At 38.9% G+C, this 23,051-nt stretch overlaps 1 protein-coding gene across 2 annotated transcripts in view; it reads right to left on the reverse strand.

Moving 5' to 3' along the window:
- Positions 1-23,051, reverse strand: part of msraa (methionine sulfoxide reductase Aa) — a 50,859-nt gene that overhangs the window by 7,652 nt on the left and 20,156 nt on the right. For both annotated transcript variants that reach the window (XM_063494776.1, XM_063494775.1), the window contains exons 2-5: positions 22,179-22,247; positions 20,202-20,321; positions 11,911-12,015; positions 8,353-8,459 (exon numbers count right to left, since the gene is read on the reverse strand). In XM_063494776.1, coding sequence (XP_063350846.1) covers positions 8,353-8,459; positions 11,911-12,015; positions 20,202-20,321; positions 22,179-22,247 — 401 coding nt within the window. The remainder of the gene's footprint in view (positions 1-8,352; positions 8,460-11,910; positions 12,016-20,201; positions 20,322-22,178; positions 22,248-23,051) is intronic.

Raw genomic sequence — 23,051 nt, forward strand, 5'->3', positions numbered from 1 at the left:
ACAGTTACTGTGATAGAAAAAGGGATGAACAAATGTAAAAGGACAACACAACCACGTTTACCCTGAGGTTTCATTCATTCTTGAACACGTTAGGAAATTTGCATTCAGATAACTGTTTAATGGAATCGATGCAAAAGACTTTTAAGCGTTAAGTTTTAGTAATCCTCCCACATTTTACCATACAAATATACTCTTTGACAATATCTCAGCCAGCAGCACGGCCCCCCAGAGTGGGCAAGATAAACTACACGAAACAGGAGGAAAACACGGAGGGTGATAGACGGAGCATGATGCTGGCTACTTTCTATACTTAGTTAAATGGTAACTAAGTGTGGAAAGTTGATTTTTAAGGTGCTTTTCAGAGACATGTAGTCACAAAGCACTGTGCAACAAAACAAACAAACTTCATGAAAGAACCAGAAAGAGATACAAGAAAATGAAAACCACCCTGAGCTCCTGTTGGTTCATGTCCTTGCTTTTTTTGTTGCTGTTGTTATATTGATGTTATATATTATTAATGTTGATGTTTGTACCGACACTGTGATACACTACACACTGCAAAACAATTAGCGTTTGTCTTTGGTTTGTTTATTTGCCTTAATCTGGCATACAGACGTATTCACATTTAACTCATATGGTAACAATGGTGCGTATGCCTGTTTTTCTGAGCTGGTGTAAGAGCTGTCATTCATACTCTGCCATGGAGACCAGTTGAAAAGGAGAGTCGCTGTTTGTTGTGCGAAAGCACGGATCAACTACGGGGTTACAAGACAATCCTCTCGTGTGATCTCTGTGGTGAATTTGAACTGTTTGCAATGCAATCTAATCAATAAGTGCGTATATATTTATGTATGCATATATTTATGTGAAATCTTTTTGTAACCATGGTAACATGGTAACCATGAGTTTCAGCACGTCACAACCAGACAAAAAGTCAAAGCTGGAGTCTGTTGTGTCTGAATTCTGCACTCTGAAAAAGGCGACTGAAAAAAGCATGAAACTGCTTTACATCATCTCCCTGGTATTATTATAACCTGTGGTTTATGTGGGGTCAAATAATACTAATATAGCTCACAATGAATCATTTCTGTATGAGTTATTTGCGAAACCAAATACATTAGGGTGCAACGAAACCTGAAGCCAATAACCAGATTTTCATTTCTCCACATCAGGTCCTAATGAGGCTCGATGACAAACTGTCTAATCAGTGCTACCTGTAAGGCTGTGTGACTTCATGTTTACCTCTTGCCTGCTTTGTTAAAATTAAAAACGTTTCCACACATGCACTGCAACCCTGAACTTTGCAAGACATTTTCTGGAGGAGCTGTATGTCAATCCGAATCATTTCAGAATCACATTGAAAGACTTATGTGTGTGTAACATCACATTAGCATGAGCAGAGTAGGAGTGTAGTTGGCTGAAATAATGAGAATTATGGGGGAAAAAAATGACTTGATCTTTAAGTAAATATAAAATGATAAGATAAGACAAATCTTTATTAACATTGTACAAATTTCAAAAAGCTACTATTTCCAGCACAGTAAATCATCAAACTATCAAAGTAAACATTGACAGATTTATATGTTTATATAATTTTGTGATAACAGACCTTATCAGCTACTGATCATTACAGAAGGAGTACTGAAGAATGTATGTTAAAAACATCTTCTTCTGGAATTGTCCATCATTTTTTTCAACAAATGACGCAACAGACAGCTGCATTTTCAGACTTTTTACAGGTTTTGATTACAGTAAAACACCTTTCAGTGAATATTAAGGATGCACAGCACCATGAGCTACTTTACAACTTCTGCCAGTTTCATATGACGAATGACGAAATGAGCATCTGTGGAGAATTTCGAGCAGCCGCTAACTCTGATAGAAGTCACCATCAACAACCACAACCAGCTGTTTCTTATGCGAGCTCGGAAGTTTCTGTTGTGGTTTAACTACACTTCAAACATCTGTTTTCGTTTTCATTCGGAAATGGGTGCTATTGAGGGAATTGTAAATATCATAACTGATCAATCAGCATGCATTAGGCAGAATGCTGGTGTTTTATACGCAAAGCCGGCTTCACTGTAAGAAAAACTAAATGGGCATGAGGTTGTTTTATTTCAGATCAGAAACACTTATATTGTAATTATGAAGACTCAAATAAAATATGGGCTGTTTTCTGCAGAAACATGTAAATAATTACTTTAGCCATTTAGCTCCATTTACTCCTACTCATTGAGCACTGGCTCTATAGCTCTATAGCACCCCCTGCTGAACCCCACATGGGATTAATGGAAGTGTAATGGCTCTCCTAGAATGGCTCTGGTTAGACAAAGCAATCACCATCAGGTAGGAGAGGTCAACATGTCCTGCTTCCCACACACCTCACGTAAAACATGGACGATATCCTTTTTGTGCTCCATGTGAGGAAGATAAACCTCATAAAGACCTAAATCTCCTTCTAAGTAACCTTCTATCATGACTCATTGTGATATGTTCTTTTCATGATCTGCAGGTTGAATTTTTTTAGAGTCGCTTTTCAAGCCAACTGTGATTATTTAACACGCACATGCACAAAAAAGGCAAGCTTTCATCTGAGATAATAAACACTGGTTACAGGACAAAAATATGCATGCTAACAATAACTCGAGGAGGAAACCTGTAATACCCAAAATGGCTGCATTCTCCATTATGCTGCTGTAGTGGCATCTTTAACTGTGTTTCCTGCCTTTGCCAGTGTTTCATTGCATTTGTTTGCGCTGGTCCTGCTGCTGTGTTAGCAGCCTGCTATAAATGCATAATTCACATCCATTAATTTGCATGTCAGAGAAGTAGATTGCTCATTTGGAATGCAAATACCTTGACTGCTCTGGTAAAGCAGGAAAACGTGAACAACACTGATAAGCACCCATGAGACAGAGAGTGGAATGAAAAAAGGTGAAGCTGGCATGTTAAAAGAACTAGAAAGGGATTTCATAGACAAAGAAGAAATGGACAAGAAAAGGAAATAGGAAAGGAAAAACAGCTATTTTGTGTTCAGAAGTGGATATATGAATGTTCATGAAAGAAAATGTAGCCAGAGAGGTGTATCAAGAGAGAAAGAGGTGCCAGAACAATGAGTACAAACTGCTTTAGCACCCATGCTTGCACCCACAGTCCGAGCACACATTATTACATAAAGCGAGCATGCAAGCGTGCGCGGGCACACACACACACACACACACACGCTTACCACTTCCACCTGCCATTTTAGACGCAGTGCACACCCTAATGATGGGTAGGAGGCAAGAAAAGAAAGGGGAGGCTCCTTTCATGCTTTCAACCACCAGCCGACTGCAAGGTAATTTACTGCAGTGCTGTTGTACCTTACACACACATATATACACACCAAATTCCCCAATCACTCTCTGTGTGAACAATACAATCAAGCCAGGCGGCGAAGCGAAAGTAGTCAATACCCTGACACCAAATTAACCAGACTCTTTCTTCTCTTTTAACCCTCTCATCTCTCTTTATCACCAGTCCTGGCCTAAACTTTATCTCCGCATTGCTCTTCCCTCTACATTTTTTATACTTGCACGTGTAGAATAAGGCAATGAACATTCAGTTTGTGTCTGAAAGGCACGTCCTGGGAAATTCCTCGGTGCTGTGATGCAGTTTGCATTCTCGCTTTGTTTGAAAGAAGAGAGAAAAAGTAGGCGGTTGGCGTGAGCATGCACAGCCACTGTGGATGCAGAGACAAAGACTTTAACAAGATTTTTTTTTTTTTTGGGGGGGGGGGGGCATAAATTCATAAATATTTTAAGGACAGCACTGTACCATTGCGTGCCAATTTAATGCACAGAGGTAAACACTGGAATACGATGCATCTACTATCCAAAAATGAGGAGGGGAAAAAAAAAAGACACTAAATAATTCAAATTTAGCCTGATTTTTGGCAGGGGAATCCTTAAACTTAAAACTGTTGCAGCTTTATGTAAAACATTGCATATGGAGGACTGGAGACCCAATACCTAACCTTCAGTGTATGTATACGTGTGTGTGCGTTATTTTGCAACTAAAGCGATTTTCGTGGAGGACAGATTTAAGACCCAGATGGTTTGGCATGGAGTCTGTTTGCTATAGGCCAACTGCTTGCACACACACGTGCATGCATGCACAAACACACACACACACACACACACACACACACACACACACACACACACACACACACACACACACACACACACACAGATGGGAGAGGTGGGGTGGCCAATCTGGTGAGAAAAAAAATGAGAGAGGAAACAAAACCTAAAAGAGATTTTTATAGAGGAATCTATCCATCCATCAAATGTCTCTGTAATTACTCGACAATGTAAATGCAGGGAGGAAGTAAAAAATAATATAAAAATGCTATTAATAAGACATATTATTAAAACAGGGCTTTTGAGAGCCTAAGAAATACTTCACATAATGAAATAAAATACAGGAAACAATAACCTGAAACATATATTACAGGGCAGGTGAAGTTTAAGGTTTAATATCAACATTGACAGTCTTGGATGTGTAAGGAGTTCTGAAGGAATTGGGGAAAGCCATGATGAATAGTCACAACAGGTCTTGTGCTTAGTGCTGCAGCAGAGAGAAATTTCCCACCCAGCAAAAGCGTGTCTAAAAAGGACAACTTTGTTAACATCTGGTTCAAACTAAAGGGTGAAAAAACATCGTCTCCCTGTCTGATTTTAACCATTTTACAGTCAAATAAAATGTCAATCCAAATTGTTAATTTTTTAAATCCAAAGATGTCTAAAAAGCATTTACATTTTTGGAAGAAGCGGGTGCTGAGGAAATGGTCACACAGCAACAGATAAGAAAGAGCTTCTGGACATAAGTGGAGTGCGTAACACATTAATGTCGTGGCAGACGGCTACATTTTGGTATATCTGTGTATTAGTGGAAATGTTGGCATCGAGGTTTTTGTTTCCTGCCTTGCCAGGTGGGGGTTGTATTTATTCACACACAAGTTTGCAAACCTATGTTTGAGCATTCGAAACAAAGAAGTTAGTTCCGCTTGGGAATAAACCAAGGAGAAATCACCATAGTTTTATCTCTTTTAACAAGGACATGCCCACTGTATTAGATCTGCAAATAAAAATGTATCATATACATATTATCTTGAATGCAATTGTGTAATATTGAAGAGGCAGTCACACTAAAACCACAGCCAACTGCATTTTTCCACTGGTTCTGCATCCCTCTAGAATCCATAAAGTATTAGGATCTAAAACTTGTGTTTATAACATCTGGCATACAACAAATCTTACATGTGTGAAATATCCATAAGCTGCTCTAGTAATTCTGTTTGAGTCGAGTGAATATTTGCAATAATGTGCTAAAAGCCTGCAGGCAAACAATTCACCATCTTGCTTGTTTGTCACTCACCTACAATGGCTGTCCATTGTTAAAAATGGTGACTCAATTTCCACAAAATAAATAAATAAATAAACAAAAAGTGGGCTGGCTGGGTCTTCAGCCCATAATAAGATTTTTTTTTCTCTAGTGGAAAACCACTTGACAAAAACTTCATTTCATTTTGTTATGTGCCTCCAGCCTCACTCCAGCAAATGTTTTGATGAAAGTTGAACCATTTTCCACTCATATTTGGACCAATTTGCATCCTGCCCGGTAAAATTCTTATTTAACTGAATCTTTGCAACGACTCTGTTATCTTATTCAACACACACTGACTGTACAGAATGGTAAGGAAATACATAGTGATCACATTTTGATTAATTATTCAAATGGACTTTAGTGACAAAAATGTTTTTATTGCAGGGTCGTGTAAAAATAACACTAATTTCTGCTTTTGAAAAACTATACAGTTGGTAAGTTCACCATGTTCCTGAAGCCTTTGTTACTCACCATGTTTATTGTATACATAACTTTGGTGTCTGGTTAGTGATTTCAATGTGTCCTTGTGAGATTTGTTTTTGGTTAACCTCACTGGCCATAAAGCCAAAGCATTTCCAAACAACTGATGACGATCTGCTTTGAGGGACAAGCTCGCCGCCTCTTGTCGTTCCAGACATTTGAGTTTTGTTGTATATCTGTTGTTTGATGTCATGTTCCCGATGCGGAAACTGCAGGATGCAGGGAACCGCTGTGATTAACACGTTAGATCTGCAATCTATTGGCAGAGCATGCATTTTGAATATTGCTCGATCGTATTCACTTAACTGTGGAAAGCCAAAGTCTTGATCAAGATTCAAATTCAATTAATCGTACGGCCCAAGTGTGCCTGTCTCTTAAGGCCCTGTCTTGTCTTGTCCAGCTGCATTTTATCAGCCTGCTACACAAAAATCTAATGTCAGTTATAAATTTATATGCAATTATTTTTTCTTTCTTATAGATCCCGTGTTTTTCAACTAAGTGTCTGAAGATATGTGACAGCAATACTGTAAATTCTGCCCTTTTATCAGCCCTTACAGACATTAAATAGGTTTACTTTACTTTGTTATGACCTCGTATTCCAGCGTTCACCTAATGGGACTCAACTCTTAATATTTAAACTCAGCGCTCTGTGAAATAAAACATTAATTTAAAAGAAAAAAAATCTACCAGTTGACAACCTCTTACATTCGTTTTCAGCTCAGCAAGCTTCAACTATTACTCCAGTTAATGCTAGCTAAATGTCCAGTAAATATAACACAAGATACATTTTATGATTATCTTCAACTCAAGATGCTTTTGGGGAAAAGCTGCCTAAGAAAACTGGTACAAACACAATTTCTGACATGAAACAATAAAGACAATGAAACTGGCTTTCTCTGTGTATGGACGGAGCTTAACTTCGGGACAATTTAGTATCATTACATGTCCATTAGTTGATGTTTTTCAGTTGTTATGGTAAGAGCAGGGTTCATCCCCCACCTACTCACCATGTTCCCAATCCACTCTGATGTCTTAGGCTCTCTACTGGGTTGTTGTTAATTAATGCTCCCACATTATTACTTCCCCCTTCTGCTGGACGAGCTGTTTTTGATATTCATGTTACACGCACAAAGCCACAGCATAACCAGAACCATTATGAAACCCCAATGACTGCACTCCATTCAGCCCATTCAAGTGCTTGATTCTGAGACAAATTCTGCTGAGAGAAAAAAAATGGTTTCCGAAAGAAAAGGAAGGGCAAACAGGGTGAAAAAAGGCCTTTAATGAAGACCAGACTACACTAGAATAGAATAGAGTAGAATAAAGTAACCTCTTCTTCGTCAGTTTCCATGGCAACAAGCCCTTTGGTGGGATGGTGGTGGAGAAGCCTCAGCAGGAGCGTTTGAGAGAGGCAGCGTGTGAACATCTTCTGTGTGCGCAGACTTTAAAAGCATATGGAAATATATGGAGAATGCTGCATGTACGCACCGACAGGTCCATTATGTTTCAGTATTCACACACTGTAGTCAAAAGTCTCTGATACAGACGGCAAGAAAGAGGGCTGAGAAGCAGAGGGGGATGCTGGTAAGTGGAAGTTAGTAACAAGGAGGAAGAAAAAAGAATCCAAATGGAGGAAGAGGAGACAAAGGGTGCGCTTAGATGGATGTATGGCTTAACTGGCTTTACATCATATGCTGGAGGGTTTTTTTTAATGAATGCATAAAAAATTGAAATGTTTCTGTTTCTTCATATCTGTGCAGGAATACGAACACAAATGGTTAATCTGACTAGTTTGTGTTGATCTCAGCCACAATCCTGGCAGATCAGCTCATTTCAGTGCAAGCACACACCAGCTGACAACTCATGGCTGATACACTTCTACACATCCAGTTATCAAATCTCACAAATAGCATGTTGCTTAAGCTGTTACTACAGTTATTATGCAGCTGCAATCCTCTTTGCAACCCACTTCAACAAACATTCTGTGTTATATATAGCCATTGATCTGCTCTGTCTGCCTTTGGCTTTCCATGGAAGCACATGGAAGGAGAACAAGCTAAAAGAGACTTGAGACTTGAGCATTTTGGGCATGAGAAGTTGAGCAGTTTTTATATAGACTTCTTTTTGCAACCAGAGGAGTCACCACCTGCAGACCATTAGACCATTTAAGACTTTTACTTTTAGTTCCAGATATGCTTGAAATAAAGTCTGTTGTTTCACTTTACATATTGGGAAACGGGCCTCTTGTCACTATCTCTATCCCATATTTGAATGGGATGTCTCTCCGTGCAGCCTTTTTCATCATTTAGCATATTTGGGTTTTTTTCAAATCCAGAATAAAGGCTTCTGAAATCAGCATATGATGTTTAAAGGCAAAGAGACAAAAACAAGGCATTTAAAATCACCCAGTCATAAAAACAAATGACAGATATATTCGTGTACCTTCTGGTATTGCTCTTTGGAGGCCAGAGCTTCCTCAAGCTGCTGCTTTGTGTAGGTGTAGATGGCAGAGCGGTATGTCGTCCCAATATCGTTCCCCTGACGCATCCCTGCACAAAAACAGACACGCAAAAAAACAGACCAAAAAAATAAATTAAAAAATCAAGATTTGACGATTTCAGCTGACGCGAGGTGCCGTTGTCCTCAGTTCTTGGCAGAGGGAACGTCACATCATCTGAAAACAACAGCTGACAACATTTCCAAAAATATGACTTGTCTGTCTTGGTGGAACTGAATGCTGTTTTTGACTGATTTGATCATCTCGCCGTGCATCCTTTCATCATTTAACTGTCATCTTGTCAGCCTGTCGACAACCGCGTCTGGTTAACTCAAAGGTTTCTAATGATGGCAATGTGTGTGGGTCAATCTGTGACGCACACGCAGGTGCAGACATTTATGTTCCAATGTGACTGAAGATATTTCATCCACCTACTGACAGCAAATATCATCAGCTTTACCTGCACCTGCGCTGCTGACATTGGCATGCACAACAAATCTAAATCAGTACATTAAATATGTTTATCAGGAAGTTTTATGTGAAGGGATTGCCTAAACATGTTATGCCTCTCATTCAAAGCTACAGCAGACAAAAAATGACATGTTTCAAACTAATTCAAACTAATGCTGGAGCAGCTTTTTCAGGACCCTGTGGCTCTGAAGCGTCTCATTTATTTAGACGTGACTCACAGTTGCAGCCAGTACAAAGATAACAGATGCATTCAAAAACATATTATAGAAATTATAGAGTTACAGAAATATAAAGGAACAAGCCTGTATACATGGAAATGTGACTCCTAAAGTGCATTTACATGAGTTATTTTAACATTTAGACCCTTCTGCCAAAACGACAGGATATAGTTAATAGTAAATAATTAAATGTGATGATCATAACAAAAAAACAAGAGGGATGTTAGATTATCAAGGAGGCTGCTGTGTCTCTATAAACAGCAACACTGAGGACCACATAAAGCAAGCATGGAAAAACACCAGCTGCAGCAGCTCCCATTTTTCTCTCAATAAGACGAGGATCATTACAGAATTATGACATTTTACACGCTTCTCTACTTTTCAGTATGCTGACATATTATAATATCTTTTTGTTGTAATGTATTTTAAATAAAATAACATTTATCCTATATGGGAATAAATGAAAACCTGTTTCTGAAAATTGTAATCTTTATCACAGTCCTGGTGATTTTCCCTCACGGGAACATCAAAATCTTTGGGTGTGCCTTCGATAAAAACTTCTTCACCTTTTTCCCAGACTGCCAGCTGACACAGAGGGCCACAACATTCCCATAACATTTTTTTTTTTTGGGTACTGTGGGAAGAATTTACACTATTTTGTGGTGGGGTGATAAAAAGGGAGGACAAAAGCACTGAGCTTGCTACACATTATATCTAAAGGAGTTGCAGGGCCATGGAATACATGCCACGAAACTCATGGTGCACGATTTTCTGCTGATATTGTAACAACCGTAATTACGGCATAGCACCACTAGGGAACTTCCCTTTATTATAGTAGGAGGGGAGACCCCTAGAGTTGTGTGTGGCCCGTAGCATTACCGACAGCCAATCACATTCATCTCTTCACTGTTGTTGTAATGGGCTAACCAACTCCAGGACCTGTATGACCGTAGAGTCGACAGCTATGGATTAGTGGTCTACCTACCTGACTAGCCACTAAGTTATCTGGTTAACTTCCAGACTGCACTGCTAGACCTGCTAGCTGCTCCTCCCTCCCCAGATTTCCATTACAATGTTAACGCCAGAGTTACTGGAGTTACCGCAGCCAGCAAAGCATTGTCGACTTTTACACACTATGCACCTTAGCACTCGGTGACCCAGCTGGTGGTTCCTAGACGCTTTCATTTTCAGTTGATAGTGGAATATCTAGGAGGGAAGAAATATCCTGAACTGGCTTGGTGCAGCTGTGGCATCGTATTACAGTACCACACACGACCCAATATTTCACAAATGTTTGTAAAGGCAGACTACATGGTTAGGTTCTTGATTTTATACACGTGTGGAAATGGGACGGAAAACAGCTGAATTCAAAGATTAAGATGTGTGCCCCAATTCTTTTGTTCGGTAGTGCAGGGTGATGTCATGTGTTGCAGAACTGAAGTGGTTCTATTGATTTGCTTTGCTTGCACTGAAAAGTCAAGAAAAGTTCAAGCGTCAGCCAATCACTTTCTTTCTCTTAGCCAAGTCAGTGTCACGGGTGGGGGATTGGAATCTATCCCAGCTGCCACAGGGCAAGCAGTGGGATACATCCTGGACAGGTTGCCAGTCTGTCTCCGGGCTAACACACAAAATCACCAATTAACCTAACTCCACAAACTATATTTCTTGGGACTTTGTGAGGAAGACAGAGTACCCAGGGAATTCACAGAGAGAACATGCAAACCGGCCCAATGCTGGATTCGAAACCAGGCCCTTCTTGCAGTGAGGCAACAGTGCTAACCACTGCACTACCACAAAGGTAACCAGAACCAGAGATAGCTGCTTCTGCAGTTCACCATCAGAAAGAAGGAGAAGCCAATCACTGAAGTAAGTAATCATACTTTACTACATGAAAAGATTAGCATGTGGCAGTGAGCCTGTGTCATGTTATTTGCTCATGTAAGCTTAGTTAGGTTTCATTGTGAGTGATTGGTTGCTGTCTCTATAGTGAAAACCAAGTCCCAAGTTCGGTTAAATGGGGAGGGCATCTGGTGTAAAATCTTTGTCAAATTAAACATGTGGATGATCTTTAATTGGAAACAGACATGTTGAAGATGAGAAAGGAGAAAGACTTTATGAAATAAACTAGTATTCCTACTTTACACTTACTCAGAGGTGAATGTAAAGTAGGTTAAACAAGCTAAATGCAAAAGGGCGGATAATTTTTGGTAATGCAAATGTACTCTGTTACATTTCTCAGGAGGTAGCTGAAAATGTAATATATTATTTATACTAGAAGTAATGTAATGCAATGTAACAAGTTACTTTAAAAAATAACATTAAAACTAAGCTTTAAGAAGTTGGCTAATAGCAGCTAACAGTTGAGCCAAGCCTGAAAAAACTAAGTCTGTAATTTTGAAACAATGAGCCTAAAACATGCTTTTGTTTCAAAAGGCTTTATTAGCTGTTTTTTTCTGTTGCCATCTTTAAACCAAACACTTTTCTTTCTTTTTTTCCCATCAGTTTTATCCTCATAATAGTTTCCTAATGGTATTCTAAGATACATACGATGATAGATGATGCTTCCTGTTCTCACTCAGTTTAATAAAATCTTGAATGTATTACAAACTGATATTACTGTTAGTGCTGGTTAATAGAATTTCCTGGTGAAAATCAGAAGAAAATGAAGCATAATGGGAAAAAGGTAAGAAGAAAAATTACACTTTTCAGTATTCACTGCATTAGCCACTTTTTCATTCTGTTTATCAGTTTTTAAAAAAACCTCAGTGTTTTCCTTTGGGGCCAAAGTAATGAGTTTGTTGGTGAATGATGTACCTTGAGTTGGGTTGTGGCTTTCCCAGAAGACTTTGAGGAGACTGGCAAAGCTGATCTGCTCTGGTTGGAAGACAACTCTGACCACCTCAGCGTGGCCTGTCCTGCCTGCAAAATACAACATTTATGAGCAGATGAATGATACGGGAAGGTACAGCGTGTTCAACTGATGAATCATTCCCCCTAATTCACTGCTTATGAAAAAACATTTAGATTTTTTTTCTTTCACATCTTCCACAGCTCCATTAAGAGCTTTTTTTGGTTTGGACTTTTTTTTTGAGGTGGGTTGTTTCATTGCATTGCTCACTGTGAATGGAGGTTAAGATGCCCCCAGTTTGGAACTGAAGCAATGTGATGCTATGGACAAGATCACCCGCAAAATAGTTTTTAGCTTGTATGTAACACATAAAATATTTTCACCATTTTTATTTTCCACTAGAAAGCCCTTTCTAATGAGGGACTCAGGAGTCACTGGTCTACATTGATTTGTTGTGCATTACTGAACAAATCCAGCTACTGATGAAAATACAGTGAAAAGCTTCAGAATAACAAGTGGACTGCAGTTGATTCAATCTTATTTTAACTGCTGGTTTGCAAGCAAGCTATTACCCATAATCCAGAAGTACTAGCTAAATAAGTACTAAAGTCATGATGAGGACCAAGTGAAATAAACCAGTAAAAGGACCTTGAGTTAAGATTATTTTGTTAACTTCAGCCTGACAGCTCATCACTCTTCACTTGCCATTAACAAACCGGCCTTGAAGGTCTTCTTACTGTTTTCCTTTGGATCCTTTGCTTACGTCACATGGTCTTCATCAGCAGCTGTAGGTGCTGAGCTGTATTTTAGGTACCTCATCCATACTGTCTCTCAATTTGAGCTTAACATTTTAATCTAGACTTCACTGTCATTGACAGAAGAATCTCAACTCAAGGTTCACCTTTTCACTGGTTCTGGAGCTTTTAATATCAAGAGTTACTGATCCCTCTAGTAGATGTGAACAAAACAGTCATGACTAAAGGGGAGCTTTTAGAAAATAAGAAAAAGCATTAGCATAAGCACACAAGACTTATAACTTACAGTATTCACATAATATATTTTTAATATCCAAAGTTAAGGAGTTCTAAGGTAGATATTTGTATATTTTCTGAATGCCTCCAAAATGATCATATTTTACACCTAAAAAAACCCAGAATATTTTTTTCTTAAATACTGGTTCAAAGCCGATTTTAACATTCAACCACTACAAACAATCGCTGTTACAGACAGTCAAACAGCAGCTGGTGCTGGTAATGAGCGTGACCCATTACGTGACACCTCATCTTCCCCCCGTCTCTTATTCTGCCTCCACTCCTATGTCTCTCTCTGTCTTATTACTTTTTTAATATCAGGAGTTATGGATTCTTACGGAAAGATATTGGCGAACAGAGACAAAGCAGCAGTCGATATTAAATTAATGCTTCACCAGGCCAGTCTCACAGGAATTAATTCATCTTGGACAGCACGAGAAATACAGCAGTGGTTGGAACCACAAAAAATAATGCTGCAGCTGTTAGCTTAATAGACATTCAGCTGCAAAATCATCTGATAATCTATCATTAATTCAGAATGAACCTGCAATGACCTGAAATATTATTTTTTCTCTTATTTTTGTTAAACTAAATGAATGAATTTCTTAAGACTCCTTTGCACCTGTATAAACAGCCTTCACTGGTAACTGGTGTTTGATGGCAGTGGAACAATTACATAACATAATTTTATAAATTCGATACATGTAATAAGCAGTTGCATGCTTTTGCAGATCAAGCAGACATTAGGCAACATTTGCATTCATTATAATGTTTACTGACAAGGAAGAAGGTTATGTGATTACTTCAGTTTGTTTTTTGAATTACTCCAAAGGTTATGAATGGATTTGCATTAAAATTTTATCGGAGGCGGGGCCTGGCCCAGCTTTGAAAGATTTCACTTTTGGATTTAATCTGACTCAGAATACTCTGGATTTTTCTCTTTTTTTTTAGGCAAAAACTGATCCAGCTCCATATATTCTTCTGGTTTAGGGCGTCAAAACTCTGGAGTTAAGGCCTACAAACAGGCCCCAAAACAGGCACAAAGACATGAAGGGAAAAGTAAACTTCCAGTTAACGAAGGGGAGGACAGGACTATATAATGAGACACAGGGGGTCACAATCAAGTCAAGCCAGAGTCTTGAGGAGACACGATTCTCAGACTGGAAAAGACACAAGTGGAAAAAAATCGGGAGTTCCAGTGAAGTTACGGGGGGGGGGACTGGCATGGGAAGGGAAGCACAAGAAGACTGGGGACATGGGAAAAAATCTGGAAAAATCAAAACAGGAGCAAAAACTCAACAATAACCAGGCATTGTGGGAGCAGGACAATACATCCATAGTTTTTCTGGCTCACGATGCACTTGTTACACAAGTAATCCTTTCAAACAACTGAATGAATGTCAGTAAGTAGTGAGTTTGGTGGATAATAACAGTTGTTAGTCATTGCTTTTATTTCACTCAAAACAGCTACGACACAGGAGACACAGGACTGAACGCTCATCATTCTCAGAAATCTTTTGACTCTTTTCTAGGAAATATTTTGTTGATTTGATTCTTACATTCCAACCTTGCTGAATTAGTATGTGCTGCTTTTGCACATAGCAATTCAACAAGTATATACAAATATGGACATCAGTGATGGAAATAAATTGTGTTTTTCCCATTATGCTGTTGCAGTATTGGATTCTTTATATCATAAACCCGACCAGATGATCAGGCTCAGTTTAAAAAAAACAAACATATTTGGTTAAATCTCATTCAGAAATTCCCACCACTTTCAAAATTGATTACATTTTTAGTTTTAATCATTATAATGTTAATACTGTTACAATGATGATTGCTTATAATAAACATGGCCAAAGTTTGACATAATGAAATCAGTTTATGTAAAAGTAGTATGTATGATATGGATCTGTACAACATAATAGAGCAAATATGAGGATGTCAGGCACACAGCTCTGCCTGTGAGCACCAAACACGCCTGCTGAATAAACCTTCTGTTTGTGGGAGGTAGACAGTCAAGGGGGAGGTAAAGATGATTGTTTCACACAGGATAAACTCCTCAATGAAAGATATATGAGGACTACTTTGAAGTGTAAATTATACAAAACTACTCCAGCAGAATCCAGGAATAATAAAAAGAGAAATGAACACAACAGCTGCCATTTAAAGACACAAAGACAGTGGACCTCCAGCAATTTTTGGACATTACTTAACAGTACCGCTGAGACATCACACATTTATGTCTCCTTTTTTTTGTTGTTCACTTAAGCACAGAATAAGAGAGAGACCGACTAAACAGAAAAGGTGACTGAAAGAATAAATCTGTTTGTGTGGGTATTTTACCAAATTGGAACTATGGTGTTATAAGCCCACTGGGACTGCACAGCTAGACTTGACAAGCACTTCCCCCGAGTGTCAGCTGTGTTATTCAGTGTGTGACAACATAAAAAAATAAATAAATAAATTTAAAAATGATATATCATGTTTACTTTATATAATTACAGCAGTGGCAGCACTGATAACCCCCAAGATAAAGAAGACACTATTTTGGCTGCTCTCTTATTCGCAAGGGGTTGATATTCATCAGTATGTAGCTGCTTTATTCAGGTGATGAATGCTGAGCTTGTATGATGTCAGCCGTCAGAGTTCTATGGTTAAACCCTTCTCATCGAAATTTCTGCACAGAATGCAGAAACACTCTCACAAGATGATTCACGTTTTTTCGCCTACTGCTCCCTAGCAGCAACTTCTTTAAAGGCTTTAAAAGCCTCAAAGTCCAGAAACCAATGATGATGTCGCAGTGGATGGCTATATCCATTCCTTACACATATATATAAAAAAAAGAATTCCCCGCTCGCCCTTGCAGGCGGGGAATCCTTCAAGCTCGGGTCCTCTACCAGAGGCCTGGGAGCTTGAGGGTCCTGCGCAGTATCTTAGCTGTTCCCAGGACTGCGCTCTTCTGGACAGAGATCTCCGATGTTGTTCCTGGGATCTGCTGGAGCCACTCGCCTAGCTTAGGAGTCACCGCACCTAGTGCTCCGATTACCACTGGGACCACCGTTACCTTCACCCTCCACATCCTCTCGAGCTCTTCTCTGAGCCCTTGGTATTTCTCAAGCTTCTCGTGTTCCTTCTTCCTGATGTTGCTCTTATTCGGGACCGCTACATCGATCACTACGGCCGTCTTCTTCTGTTTGTCTACCACCACTATGTCCGGTTGGTTAGCCACCACCATTTTGTCCATCTGTATCTGGAAGTCCCTCAGGATCTTAGCTCGGTCATTCTCCACCACCCTTGGGGGCATCTCCCATTTTGACCTCGGGACTTCCAGGCCATACTCGGCACAGATGTTCCTGTACACTATGCTGGACACTTGGTTATGGCGTTGCATGTATGCCTTGCCTGCTAGCATCTTGCGCCCTGCTGTTATGTGCTGGATTGTCTCTGGGGCATCTTTACACAGCCTGCACCTGGGGTCTTGCCTGGTGTGATAGACCCCAGCCTTTATGGATCTTGTGCTCAGAGCTTGTTCCTGTGCTGCCATGATTAGTGCCTCTGTGCTGTCTAATATTAGATTACATTACATTACATTACGATATATATATATACATATATACTACTGGTCCATTCTTGTAACAAACTGACTACAAGAAACATGTAAATTAAAAATATGCTTATAATCAGCCTTTTAAATCAAGTGTTATTTCATTATTACTTCACAAATTTGAATGTGATCCATCTACATAATAAGACGGCCCTGTGTAAAAGTCAGAGTCACCAGTCATCTCTTTACATTTTGATAGTAGAACAGGAAATAGGTGCAGCGATTTATTGACACATCTGCAAACACAGTATATAAGGCAAAAACACAGTTTATACAATTTTAACAAGCTTGAAAGTCATTTTTTGGTGTAATCACCTTTTAATTCTTCAACATAGCCTGAACTTTCTTAAGAAAGCTTTCCTGTAATTTCTTTAAGAAGTCTTCAGAAATAGTTGTCCAGGTTTCTTGAAGGACATTCAAAGCTCTTCTTTGGATGTTGGCTACCTTTTGTTCTGTTCTCTGTCAAGATGATCCCACACTTCTTCAATCATGTTGTTTGCATTGGCACTGTGTTTGGGACCCTGAGCCATGCCAGTCAGATCCTTTCCAGATGGAATTGCATGGCGGATCAAAATCTGACAGTGTTTTTCAGCATTCATAATTTCATCAACTTTGCCAAGATCCCCAACACCACTGGCTGAAGTACAGCCTCAAACCATGACAGACCCTCCACCATGTTTTACAGATGGCTGCAGACACTCACTGTTGTACCTCTCTCCTGACCTCCTCCACACAAACTGACAACGATTTGAACCACAAACTTCAAATTTGGATTCCTCACTCCATCAGACCTATTGGTACTGATTTTCAGTCCAGTGTAGTTTGGCATACCTCAGCCTTTTCTTCCTGTTTCCTTTCCTTAAGAAAAGCTTCTTGACAGCCACTGTTCCACTGAGGCCATTTCCGACGAGGCTTCAGTGAACAGCACCTGGATCAACTAAAGTTTCAGCTGCAACTCTCTCGACTCTCAGATACTGTTCATCTGCTGAGGATAAGTTTTTAACACCTGCCACATCATCTTTTGTCCTCCACTTATCCAGTTTCCTCAATTTTTTTTCAGCTAATAGCTCTTTGGGAATCACCTTGTTGGTCCAAAAATAGTATTTCATGTCTGTTTCATTGGTTCAACTAAACAAAATGTAAACAAAGTATGTACTTTTGCAACAGTAGTTTTTTGGATATTTGTGTTGTGATGTGTTGACACATCACAACACTGGTGCCTTTTTTACTACTAGAATGAAAGAAATGGGGGTGGATGAAGATTTTTGCCCAGTACTATATAAGAAAAGCCTGGAGGAGGAGCTAAATGATTCACTTTAACAACTGATTAAATTCCTTTTTAAACACCATAATTTTAATTATCGCGGTGTATTTATAATATTCCGGTTTTATGTACAATTAAAAAATTTAATCCATCCATTCCTGATTAACTGCGACAAATAAGCTGCAGGCACAAGCACTCATCTTCACAGCAGTTTTTACAGCTTCAAACGGTAAAAATAAACACACATTCCTTTGACCGTGTATGAAGATGGCTTCAAACTCAAATAATGACGAGCACACAGTGGAGTGAGAGAGTCAGGAACAAAGACAGCAAATGAGAAAAATAATGAAGTGTGTGGGAGTGTTTTTACATCTATACTAACTCAGGTGCTCTATCTTAAAAAAAAGAGAAAAATATGCTAATATAATCATCACATTTTGAACCTACGCAGATCTGACTGTAAATATTTAACCAACAATGAATATTCAGATCAATCTTTTTTTTTCCCTCCGGTTGTGTGTGTCTCTTGAAGATGTGAAGGTGTGAGGAGCACTTCATTTAGCCAAGTGCCCTCTTTCAATAGTCTGCCAAGATACCGTGCTAATTAAAACACACATCCAGCAGTTCAAACCAGGTTCGCGGTAGGTGTTTTTGTTTCAGAAACAGTGAGAGCAGTTAGTTAATGCCAGTTTAGGATTGTCACTGTGCTGCATTTGAATATAAAAGGTGAATTTTAATAAAAACTCACAAGATGTGCCTCTGCTTGAAAGTGTATCATCAAAAGTATTCAGCATACAGATAAGATATCACTCTATAACATGAATAAATGTAAAATAGCTGTCAGTCTGCTTACAATTGAAGAAGAAGGACATAAATGAGCTGAAACGTGAAGCCAAATGTCTCAAAAGTATCCCAGAGTTTTTTTTTAACTATGACTCCAAGTCCAGAAACACAAACAGACCTCTGGGTTTAGCCTCTGCTGACAGATAAATCATGCTACCAAACTGTATACTCGTGCATGTCAAAGGTATCAGTGTGCTGTTTTCCCTTTGACCTGCTGATCAGTCTCTGATATTTTTCATATGATTAAATTAACCCTCATGCGCCTCCCCAGAAATGTAGCATGGTCACGATGCAGACTGCAGCTGTGAATGGTTACTGATGTGCACAACCCCTCTGTAGAACATAATGCGATCCATTATGGGATGTTATTCTATCTAGATTCCACATAATGCTAATGTAATTTGCCAGTGTAATCTGCCATCGCCTTGTTTTCATACCTCTGCTATTCTGTGCATGAACTCCGTCTCTTGTCTGCACTGCAATAATTAAAGTATTCATTTTGCTCCATCTCAAAAATGATCTTCTCCGTTTCACTCCTAGTTTTCTGAAGTAAGAGAATCAAGTCAGCAGCATGGAAACCCCACTACCAATTTGTGTTTTGGAGGTGTAATTACAGAGCCATGCCCTGTCTTAGATAAAATGAAATGAACTGCAATTCAGCTTCGCTCGGATTTTATTTGTGCAAAAGAAATCTGTGTCCAGTAACCTGGAGAATTTTGTCTCAAGACTTGTTTGAAGACGATAGAGGGTCCAGTAGGCGCTGTAGAAGGAAATGTAAAAGCTATTAAATGGTAGTCATTTTATTATAGACATAAATTGAATTTCCCATTAAAGAAAAGTTAGAAATTATAGTTCAGTCAGAACCCCTGTAGTTAAAAGTAGCCTGTTATTTCCTTCTGCAGTCATTTTTATATTTGTCGTCATTGACTTCATTCTGGGATCTTCCAATGCATTTACGAAAAAATTGCCTGAACTTACACCATCGAATCTCCAGTCGGGCCTCCTTTTTGCTGCTATGTTTATAATCACTATAAATAAAAGTGTACTTTCTAATCAAATGCTGCTCTCATATTTTTTTCCAGAAACTCAAAAGCCAACTGCTCTCTTTCATTTTTTGTGTCTTTAACACGCTGCACACACAGACAGCATGAAAAACACCAACTTATCAATTAATCATCTAAACTTTTCTGCACCATTTCGATGCGACTGTTTGACAGAATAAAACCAAGTTAAAAAGTAAAAGAGACAGATGGTGATGCAGATCTAATGACGGATTCACTCTCTACTGGCCGACTGAGAGGTCTGGACACACATCACACACAGATACACACACACGAACACAGCTCCTCCTCAGAGTGGTCAGGCATCAATAGCAGCCTTATCCATGCCCCAGTATAATAGGGCCTGTGGGAAATGATTCACTCTTCTGTTTATGTGTGTCTTGTTTTCCACAATTTATTGAGTCACAGTAGAAAACACATGATTATGTGTGTGTTGGTAAGCAGAGGGTACCTGTGCAAACTTCCTTGTAGATGGGGTTAGGTGTGTAACCCCCAGAATAGCCCACTTGGGTAGAATAAACTCCTTTTTGCCTCCAAAACTTCCTCTCTGCACCCCAGAAGCAGCCCATACCTTCAAGGGGAAAAAATAAATAAATAAATAAATAAAACAAATAACAGCAGTCTTTAACAACCAATCCAATTTAACAAGACAGTAAAGACCAGGTCACACCATGCATCACATCTGTGGGAGGATTTACTGAGTTGAGTCCCTCATTACCTTCTGTTGGCAGAGAAAACTCACAAAGATTCAGATGTTTGACTTTGATGTGAGCATTTACATGACGAATAAAGGCAGACAAATACAGAAAATGAGATGCAGTTTGACTGGGAGTCGAGTTTGTACGGTGGATGGTAAATTACTCATTTTCTTCTTTCTACATTTGTTTCTTGTAATTGTTTTTTTCATGTGTCATGTTAATAAGGTTGGAGATCCATTTAGTGTAGTCAATAGAAAATCATAAATCTCATGACATGTGGATTTGATAGGAACTGTTTGCGTGCTTTAGCCCAAACTGAGGATGACGAACACAAATAAAATTCAAAAAGAAATACAGAAATCAAAAATAAACTGCAGGTTACCTGCATAACCCCGGTTCTCAGACTTTTATAGCAAACCCATATTTACAGAGTCTTATATCCACAGCTAAAAACTATGAACTTTATTTACTTGTATAACTCCAGTTTTCAGATTAGCATGATAAGACGTCTCACTATGGAAGAGACATCCACTGTGTAGGAATGGACAAAAGTGAGGGGTGAAAAACAGCTTTTCTTTCCTGAATGTGGAAAGAAAGACACATTCAAGTAACTTTAAATACGGCATGATTGTATGTGCCTTAGTATTTCAAAAATTGCAACTAGGATTTTACCACACAACCATCTCCAGGGTTTACAGAGAATGATCTGAAAATAGGAAAATATCTAGAAAATATTCGTCCAGTTCTCGAGATAAGAATATCTTCTTGATGCCAGAGATCAGAGGAGAATAGTCAGATTGCTTTGAGCTGATAGAAGGGAACGGTAAGTACAATAATCCAGTAGGATCTGGTGGAACCATCATGGATTTGTGGCCAACAAATCTACAGAAATTCTGTAAATATGGATCAAATGAGGAAAGCTTCCAGCTCCTTGTTGAATCTGTGCAATGAAGCAAATCTGGTACTAGCAAGGTGTAACTAACAACATAAAAGAGTATAATTTATATATGTATGTATGTGTTTTATTTTTATTTGCAATGCTAATTTTGTAGGCTAACCTTATATATGTTTTGTCTTATTCTGGAAGGTGAATTACACAAATTATAAGAGAAGGGAAGAAGAGTGTGTTTGCAGCCATCTAAAAACAGCAGTGCAAAAAGAATAACTACAAAAATGTAATCTGTTGTTATATGGTATTCTAACTAAAATTTCACAGATATATCCAGGAATGGTAAGGATGCAGCAACTAACCCGGGCTGTGTTTATCTGTGATGAAATATATTCAGATTAAAAATGCAAAAATCTGGGTGTAACATACAAGCCTATGGCTGTGAGTTTTAAAAGCATTCTAACAAGCCTGGTTCATAACTGGAGTTTATTTTTCAGCATATTTTCATTTAATTTTTAGCATTACATTGGGTGACTAGTCAAATATTACATGTAGAGAAGAAGTAGGTAGCTAATGCTTCATTTATGCTTAAGTTTATATGAGTCAACATGACCATCAATAGGAAGCCCTCCACTTTGTGTTTGTATGTGTACATGACTATATTATTCCCCTTTCTGGGGCTTGTGCATGTACAATAAATACTGAAGTTAACAAGGCAGGAAAGACTGAAATTGAAATCACTGAAATTACAATTACAATAAGCTGCAATGCAGGTTTTAGGTCACATCAGCATTTAAGCTAAACTGCATCAATTTCCTGGTACGTGTTTGGAGACGCTTACCAAACATGGCCATCTCTGTTCCCTCTGGAAAAGGTGGAACAGTCCTGTTTCCATTCACATCGTGTTTTTCTGCAGGAGCAAGTGACAAAGAAAGAGAAGGTATGAGAATTAAAAGATAAGAACCAAATGGCTGAAGACCGGCTCTATTCTCTGCTTCAGTTATGTTGTTATCTGCAGTGTGGTCATTGTTTACAGACACTGAGAGGATTTATTCATTAGATTTGCACCACTGGTACATGTTTCCCAACATGTTAATGTCTTCCCGAATCCAGTATAGGAGGGAGCAAAGACCACTCTGCGTATGCCAAATCAGACTTTATCTGTAAATGTAATTAATATTCATGCCAGTATCATTTTAAAATAGCTGTTAAACAGTTTTTATTGTAGCCAGCTATCATCAGGGAATTTCTTTCCAAATGTACAGCACAATTTCAATAAAAAACATGCTTTTAACAAGACTGCACCACTAAAATACACAAGATGTAGTACACACACACAGACACACACTCACACACAGAGTGACCCACTTAGACAGTGGCGAACAGATCTACATAATTTCATAGCAGCTGCATTCACTCCAATCAGCACAGAGCCAGAGGTGCACAAGGACCCATTTGAGGCCACCCAACCACCTGGCTGGGCTAACACACATTAGCATTAGCATGCTGGAGGCTGCATGTGTGTGTGTGTGTGTGTGTGTGTGTGTGTGTGTGTGTGTGTGTGTGTGTGTGTGTACAGATGGCTTGCTGTACAATGCTGTGGGGGAGGGAGATGGATTAAATTAAATGTGATGATGGAGGAGAATGAGAATAAACCCAACATCTGGATCCCCCCCTTCTTACACCCTCCCCTCTTTTCACAAAAACACGCAAA

This window comes from Pelmatolapia mariae, linkage group LG15 (assembly GCF_036321145.2).
Source record: "Pelmatolapia mariae isolate MD_Pm_ZW linkage group LG15, Pm_UMD_F_2, whole genome shotgun sequence".
Lineage (NCBI taxonomy): Eukaryota > Metazoa > Chordata > Actinopteri > Cichliformes > Cichlidae > Pelmatolapia > Pelmatolapia mariae.